Here is an 8,881-nt window from a genome sequence, read left to right on the forward strand (position 1 = left end):
TCATTTTCCCCGTCTCGCAGAGGCGTATCGTGCTGACGATTATTAGTGTGTAGAAGTGTAAAATACTGCCGGTAGAACATATAGTACTCTCGCGCTGAGAGGGCGGGCTCATTCCCCTTTAAGCTACTTGGCATTCGCCGGTAAGACAAACTGAAGTTGCATATGGACGGATATATGGTCAAACACACGAGAGGAACGAGTAACAAAAGGGAAATATTGTAAGTCTTTATTTCATGCTTGTTTTTATTCTTTATAATCACATAACCTACCTTTTATATTTAAAACTGCTTTCTAAATATGGCCACACTACTAACCTACTATAGAAAAAAGCATGTTTTCTCATGGTGCTATGCTTCATATCCAAAATCAAGTAAAAAAGCGCACTCAAATTAATTACACACGTTATTTAACAATAATTTTGATTATTCCACTTGTCCAAAATGTGGCATTATATTTTGATTAAAATGAAAGAATAAATGTTGGAAAGAAAACTGTAGCTGTAATCTTATTTGCATATTGCTGTGTGTTTCATAGCCTGTTGTTGCGTCTGAGATGTATGGAGGATTGTACGAAACTGAGGGGACGTGATGCACCCATTTTCAATTCTGATGCTAGAGAACTCCTTGAATTTATATTCGTTTAATTGAACTTTTTATATTACATTTTGCATTCCTTTTATATTGTACACACTACTTACTATTTCAAAGACTCTCTTTCTCATTAATCCATCAAACTCTTAAGGACGGATGTTTTTGGTGTTTGTGGTGTAGAAATGAGAAGTATGTTCATGGACTGAAAATGTGTTTTTTGCCTTTGGCTTTTTAAAATTTTATTGTGAGATGTGCTGAGAATTGAGGTTTTCCTAGATTTGTAAATTATGTCATTTCATGTCCCCGACTAACCGTTATAGAGATGCGGCTCAGAACTTGGTTACACTGACTTGCTTCCTCAAGCATATTTGCATGAAATCTATTAAGATTATAATTCATATTTTAATGTAAATTACAAGTGGATCCTTGTGTCTTTTACAGAAAATCCCTTTTAGTTAGTATGCAACCACATATTCAGGTCAGGGAGGATCAAATATGATAATTAAAGAATCAACCATTGAAATTATTTTTCCCTTATCTTAATATTAGGGTCAGTTGCATCCCCTTCACTGTTTATGTGGTCACACCCTTGATTTCTGTGTAAGAGATGTTTTCAAGAGTTGCAAAACCATCATTGTCTACAGATAATTTAATTTTGATGTTTAGGACAGCTTGAATGTCATTAATACAGAAAGAGACTGGGTGTCTGACAAGGTGATTAAAAAGGAATCTGTGTGCGTACATGTGTTTCACTGCGAACGGTGTGTTCAGGGATGGAATGAGTCAACTGTCTCTGAACGCTCTTCTTTGTATCAGGAATGCCTGTTGCAATCTCACCACATTGCGGACATCTGAGACGGAGCTCCAATAATGGCTTAGAAAAGTCACACCACCTTTAAATGAGTCGATCACTGGAGAGAAAGACTTAGGGACAGTTGGCTGGAAAAGCATGAATTAGAGGTGGGCGAAATGGCAAAAATATCATATCACGATTTTTTTCAGGAATATCACTATTCACGATTTTATCACGATTCTTTGTCATGTTGGTTTTACTATTTTGCAAGTTTTCTGAGCAGTACAGCCAAACTAGCTTCCCTATTTTAAAACAAAGCCTTACAAGGCGACAACATATAAAATAAATAAGAATGGCAGATATCTAGGCCAAAGTGGGTGAAGTTAAAAATTATTATAAAAAGTGTTATTTTAACTTTGTTATTATAAAATAAAAACAAAGATACACATTACAAATACACATAATATACAAATAAAACAAACAGTGCTTTATTTTTCAGGTACGGTAGGTGTATTTAGCAGTAGCATTCAAGAAACTGAATGAACAAATATAAAAATAAAACATTATATACACTTCACTGTATAAATGCATTGATTCTTATTAAATCAACTGTATTAAATTTCTTCAGTCAAGAGCAGTGATTTTTCTCTTTTTCTCGTTTTATTAACATTAAAGGGATAGTTCACCCAAAAATGAAAATTCTGTTATCATTTACTCACTCTCAGGTTATTTTAAATCTGAGTTAGTTTCTTTCCTCTGTTGAACATAAAAGTTATTTTGAAGAATGTGGGTAACCAAACAGTTGCGGGTCCCCAGTGACTTCCACGCATTTTCCCCGCTACTATCCAAGTCAATAGGGCCTTTCGCACCGCGGGAACCTTTTCATAGTACCAGAACTAATTGTGGAACTACCCACTTTTTGGCATTTTCGCACCGCCGGAACTGGGTGCAATTTTAGTACCGGACTGCCTTTTTCGAGAACCAAATTAGCTCCTACTCCAGAGCAGGGTCTAACCAGCACAACTGGTACTAATCGCGACGCAAGTAGACATTGATTGGCCAAACGCGTACGAAAACGCCCTCACCCACCATGATTTAAAACGCTGTGTAAACATACTGTAAACATTGTGTCAACTTATTTCGCAAGTATGGAGAACAGCGATAGATGGACGGACGCTGAAGTGCAGGCACTTGTAGCAAATGTAGCACTGCCAGTTGTCGTTGGAGATTCTTAGTCCTCCTTTCCGTTCTTTCAATCGCTTTACGTATACGTCAACTTTCCATGTCCATTATTGTGAAACCCGCGAGACACAACAAAAACACAGCTCCGATCACAGCGTCCTCCATCCTCCTGTTGTTAATGTTCTTCTTCTTTGTTTCTGTTGTTGAACGCCACGCACAAATGACGACGCTGTCGACCGGCTTACGTCACTTCTTAGTACACACTCTCGGTGCGAATGCAACCCTTTAAATGGTACTGGGAAATAGTACGCGCAAAATCGTCCCAGTACTTTAGTACTGTACATTTAGTTCTGGAACTAAAGCGGTGCGAAAGGCCCTAATGAGGACCAGGAACTGTTTGGCTACCCATATTCTTCAAAATATCTTCTTTTGTGTTCAGCACAAGAAAGAAATTAATACAGGTTTGGGACAACATGAGAGTGAATAAATAATGACAGAATTTTAATTTTTGGGTGAACTATCCCTTTCAAAATATCTTCTTTTGTGTTCAGCACAAGAAAGAAATTAATACAGGTTTGGGACAACATGAGAGTGAGTAAATAATGACAGAATTTTAATTTTTGGGTGAACTATCCCTTTAATGACAAGCGGCAGCATCTTTAGTAGGCTATGCTGTCACTGCACGCATAATATACAAGCACACATCCGTTTTTCTGGCAACTTTCACTTTAGACATAACCAACTGCATTTATATGTAAACCTTGTATGTTTTTGAGTGTATTACCGCAATCAGACGCGAAAGATAAACTATAGTAATCAGGTGCTGTGAGTGCGCGCGCCTCAGGTGTAAGCGCTCAGAAAAAGCCCGCGAATGAAATGTTTAACCGGCAAGGCTTTAAAGCACATGCAAATATTGTACTTTTGTGATTGCGAGTAAGTGCAGTGTACCGTGAGTGTAACTCTACCGCTGAGTTAACATTTGATGTAAATGTCTGTCGCGTTGTACAGTAACTTAGCCTACATTGAGAAGGAGGCACCAGAACTGCAACTGATTGAATGTGCGCTGTAGGGCAATGCTACGATATTTCTTCAAAAGTAAATCGTGGAGACATGGAGACAAAGCCTGAGGAGTTTTTAGGCTACTTCTTGTACAGTAAGATGTTTAAAATAAAAATTGTATGTTATTTATGCGTCCATTACAGTGATAAGGCTTCTTGGTGTTGCAATTGTATCTTTGACTCTTTTTGATCCACTTCCTTCATCTTGGGTTTTCAGACCAAGCTCAAAGAACGATACGCTTCCACAGCAATGAGGTTAGAGCCAGGATGGTAGCAGACTATTTTTGTAGATGCGTCTTCTGCGAGTCAAATAGTCTGGACTGTTAATTGTCACTCTACCATATTCCCATTCCAAGAAATAATCCCTAAATTGATATGCAGTGAGGTGAATGTTTGTATTAATGAATATATTATACTTTCAGTGCTAAAATATGCTAGTTATACATTGATCAGTTATATTGGCACAGGACAGTTCCAGAAAAAAATAGACATAGGCTTTTTTGTTGTTGTCTTTAAGTATCTGCTGCTAAATCTGCTCTTATGCATTCATTGAATTTTCCTTGAAATTTATTTGCTTTCATAACCTTCAGTGTGTGTGTGTGTGTGTGTGTGTGTGTGTAGATAAAAATGAAGGTCTTTGATTGGGAGCCTTGAGTCATTGTAGTATCTCGTCGCCTAAAGTAAAGTGGACTGGACTGAATGTTCCCTTCTCTGTTCTGTTTTGTTCCTGTGTCTTTTTACTAGGTTTACTGACATGAATCTCACAAGACATCCTTCTCTAGAATCTGAATTTGTGCCAGGAACTCTGAATAAAACGAACATAGTGTTCCACCACACACGTTCACAAGCTTTGGTGTACATTTAAATAAAAATACCCCAAAACTCTACATGCATATGCTTATACACACACACACACACACACACACACACACACACAAAGACAGGTAAAAACTGACAATTTTTCTAGAAACAAAAACAAAACAATTAAGGCAACCTTTTGAAAAATGACACAAACACACAAAGATATGAGCAAGTGCGCACCCTCACATTTTTTATTTCTTATGCATATTTAAGTGCATCCTTTTAAAAACTAGGTTTCATAACTTTCAAGGTTTGATAATAAATGAAAAAACAAGCCAGCATCACAAAAGGATTACACAATATTTTTCTATAAAAAAATGCCCACCAGGCATATGTGGAAATTTGATTGTGAGCATTTGCATTTGTATTTGTATTGCATTTATATTCGGCTAAAATTATATTTGGCTAAAATTAACAAATATTGTATGTTTGTTTTTTAGGGGAACACGGGTATGTATGAGTGGCGAGATGTCATCTTTAGAGGATATCTTTTCCACTAACCAGTGCCCAACTGCTGTCTTTACCTCCCAAGGCATTGATGTCACTCCAAACGGTGACTGTGGAGTATGTAAGGTAATCCTGTCATTAGTAACTGTATATCACAGCTGTTAGTTTACAATTTCTGTATTTTTCCTGTAGTCGTGAATGATACATTGGGTCCAAAAGTCTGCAATCACTAGTGAAAGTTCTCCTATTTTATACTCTTTTCTAATTGAATATAAACTTTTCTTAAAAAAATTACATTTTATATTATAGGTTTAATTGAAAAAAATTACGATGTCTTTGGAATGTTCCAAAGAACATTGTGTCACTTAAAAATTCCACTGTAATTTGAGTCTGCTTAAAGTGATACTATTTTCATATAAATTTCAAAAGTTTCCATACTTAACTGATACATTTTCCATCCACTCGTTCATGCATGCTTGTGCTGTTGATTCAAGGAGCATATTGAAGTAGACTTGTGAGAGTTAGTGAAAACTTGACTTAAATTAGTGGATTTTGTTTCACATTCGGAATGATTTGGTGTTCATTTAAAATAATAATGAGGTTGTGTAAGGATGGATTGTTAATTTTTTCTCCCATGTGTCTCTAAAGATTGTGAAACAGCATGGTGTGGAGGGGGAAAAGCCAATGATTGGGGACAGGGTGTATGTCCACTACACTGGCAGACTCCTAAATGGCAAGAAGTTTGACTCCAGTCTAGACCGTAAAGAGCCTTTTGTTTTCAATGTGGGAAAAGGTAATAGATTTCATAGATTTATTTTTCAGATTTAATTGAATCATTTTACAAATTTAAAGTGTTGTTATTGAAATGTTAAAAGAGGGCCAGTTGTTCTTTAATGAAAGAAATTCAGTGTGACAAATGGATAAGCAGATAGATAATTTTATGTGCTATGCTTTTTCACATTTATTAATCATAATATGGCCCACTATGCAGTGTGTAATTATTTGGCTCAACTTGATTCAGTTGTGGACAGTGGTTCCATGGATTGGGTTTTTGACGGATTTGCTTAACCTTAAATTAAACTGCCTACTCTACTCAAATAACTTGTGTAGTAGAAAACCCTAATAAAATCAGACATTAGTCACATGAACTCTCTTGTGGTTAACTGTAATTGCTTTTTCAGTGAAGCAAAATACATCATACTGTTCACGTACCATCCACATGCTAAGCAGAACTCCACTCTTCCCCACATAACAGAAACTCTTCTAATATCAACATAAAAGGACATTAAACATTTTTTCATCTAAAAAACACATTTTAACATTTACCCATCCAGTCCCGTGCAAAGCATGCTGGGAACTAGAATCCTCTGTGCAGTTTCAGCTACGAAACTTTAAATTAATAATAATAAACTTTATTATTATTACTAAACTTCATAAAACCTAAAAATAAAGTTTGAAATAAATTATTCATGTAGTCCCACAACAATTAAGTTTTTATTTTGCACCTTAAATGAGCTACAAATGAAATTACTAGTTCATTTTGATTAAGTTGAAAAAGCGCAAATCAAATATAATTTGAAAGTTTTGTCAGAAGATTATTTTAAAAGAATAAAAAACATTTTTTCCCTTGAGGATATGAAATAGTTTGTTTTACACTGACATGTCTATGATTTTTAGGATGCTACTCTATCAAAAGTATCTGTTAAATGGAATAATTATGCAACCTGCCGATTTCATTTCTCACTTAGAGCATGGCTGAAATTCCTGTTTGATGACATTTGCAGTTGCATTTAAAAAGGAGTGTAATTGCTGGAATTGTGTAGACATGTGGTGCCTCCCTTGTTATCTGCTGTTTCATTATCAAAGAAACTATTTATATTTAATCTTAAAGGGTATTAACAGAAATTATTAATATGAAAATGAGCTATGAATAAATTTTTTTAGTATGTATACTATAAATGTTTTTTGAGTATCTGGGGATAATGAAGATTTATTAATAAGGATATTTATTAAATAAGTAATATATTTGTATATAAATTAACATTATAACAAGTAGTTTTATACTTTGATTTACTTAAAAGGTTTTTTCTTATAATGACAAAGGCATTGCATTTAAGTACTGTCTGGTTGATTCACATAGGTCAGGTCATCAAGGCGTGGGACATTGTTGTGCGTTCCATGCAGAAAGGAGAGGTGTGCGTGATGCTCTGTAAACCTGAATATGCATACGGTTCAGCTGGCAGCCCCTCAAAGGTTCCTCCCAATGCCACACTTGTGTTTGAGGTAGGAACATCTAGCAATTAGATAACCTACAAATTCATGGATGAATTATGCAAATATCTTTTGTAAAGAAGTTTGTAGAGAATACATTATTGTTTCTTCGACACTTTTGACACTTTCTGTGGACATTTAAAAAGACTTTTATTTTTAAATGTAGTTTTAATTTGACTTTCATATGACAAATAGAAAAAAAAAGCATCCACTGAGACTGAGAGGTGTATACAATGCTAGACCCAGAACACAAAAACCTCTTTTGGTATAAACTTGTTATCTTTAAAAGTACAAATGGTTCTGCTTCCCACAATCAGATTGAGCTGCTGAGCTTCAGAGGGGAGGAGCTTTTAGAAGATGGTGGGATCGTGAGGAGAATAAAGGTCAAAGGCGAAGGCTATAACAATCCTAATGAAGGGGCCACAGTACATGGTACGTCTTGAGAATTTTGAATGTTCGGAATGTGGTTGTTCTTCATAGATAATGCATTCACATGATCTCTGTCCATTTTGGATACACTATTAATGCTGTCTGGTTTCTGTTCCTCAGTACACTTGGAGGGGTGGTGTGGAGGTTGGTTATTTGATTCTCGAGATGTCACCTTTGTGGTGGGTGAATCAGAGGACGTGGGTGTTCCTTTAGGAGTGGACAGGGCCATGGAGAATATCCAAAAGGGGGAATGCTGTTTATTATACCTAAAGCCCAAGTAAGATTTGCTTTTAATAGTTACTGTATTTACTATATATTGTTTGGTAAGGATTAATATAATATAATATAATATAATATAATATAATATAATATTGTGAACTCTGGCCTGCGAATTCGCATCACGTGACACCGTGTGACCAATGGCAGATCGATACGTCACAGCATGACCTCCTATATGAATTAAAAGAATATAAATCTAAAACTGCAGTGCTGCAGGAAAGTGGAGTAGATTGTATGTTTTTACATTTTAGGTGTATATAGCTGACACATGACATATGTAAACTAATATAAAATATTTCCATGCCCATTATCTGAATATAACAAAGCCATTAAAACACACACACACACACACACACACACACACACACACATATAGTAAGATCTCCATCTTACTCAGTCTATTTTATGCTTTCAGGTACGGTTTTGGCAAAGAGGGTAAAAAAGAATATGACATTGGATCAAATGCAGAACTACTATATGAAGTAACACTGAAAAACTTTGAAAAGGTGAGATAATTAAACATTTTTTCCCCAAAGTATTTAGTCCAAAAGCTTTCTGTTTCAGTGTGATATCCTTTGAAGGATTTATTTATTGTTTTATTACATTAATAATTAATTTAATAGACAGGGTTAAAATATCCAGATTTCCCCCCAAACAAATATGTCTTTAAAGGGGTCATATGACGTTGCTAAAAAAGAACATGATTTTGTGTATTTGGTGTAATGAAATGTGTTTATGCGGTTTAAGGTTCAAAAAGCACATTATTATTATTATTTTCACCAGGGATAGGCAACGTCGGTCCTGGAGTGCCGCTGTCCTGCAGAGTTTAGCTCTAACCCTAATCAAACACACCTGAACAAGCTAATCAAGGTCTTCAGGATTACTAAGGCTACAGACAAGTGAAGGTTTTTTTCAGGGTTGGAGCTAAACTCTGCAGGACATCGGCACTCCAGGACCGACGTTGCCTACCC

The 8,881-nt window shown here is 35.7% G+C and overlaps 1 protein-coding gene across 1 annotated transcript in view; it reads left to right on the forward strand.

The window, feature by feature from the left end:
• LOC107721196 (peptidyl-prolyl cis-trans isomerase FKBP5-like) overlaps positions 1–8,881 on the forward strand; it is a 14,648-nt gene continuing 5,767 nt past the window's right edge. Inside the window, exons 1-7 of the mRNA XM_016529085.1 lie at positions 1–218; positions 4,925–5,057; positions 5,580–5,724; positions 7,072–7,214; positions 7,520–7,634; positions 7,752–7,908; positions 8,326–8,416. Coding sequence (XP_016384571.1) covers positions 163–218; positions 4,925–5,057; positions 5,580–5,724; positions 7,072–7,214; positions 7,520–7,634; positions 7,752–7,908; positions 8,326–8,416 — 840 coding nt within the window. The 5' untranslated portion in view covers positions 1–162. The remainder of the gene's footprint in view (positions 219–4,924; positions 5,058–5,579; positions 5,725–7,071; positions 7,215–7,519; positions 7,635–7,751; positions 7,909–8,325; positions 8,417–8,881) is intronic.

This window comes from Sinocyclocheilus rhinocerous, unplaced genomic scaffold (assembly GCF_001515625.1).
Source record: "Sinocyclocheilus rhinocerous isolate Xijiao unplaced genomic scaffold, SAMN03320098_v1.1 scaffold2106, whole genome shotgun sequence".
In the NCBI taxonomy this organism is placed as follows: Eukaryota; Metazoa; Chordata; class Actinopteri; order Cypriniformes; family Cyprinidae; genus Sinocyclocheilus; species Sinocyclocheilus rhinocerous.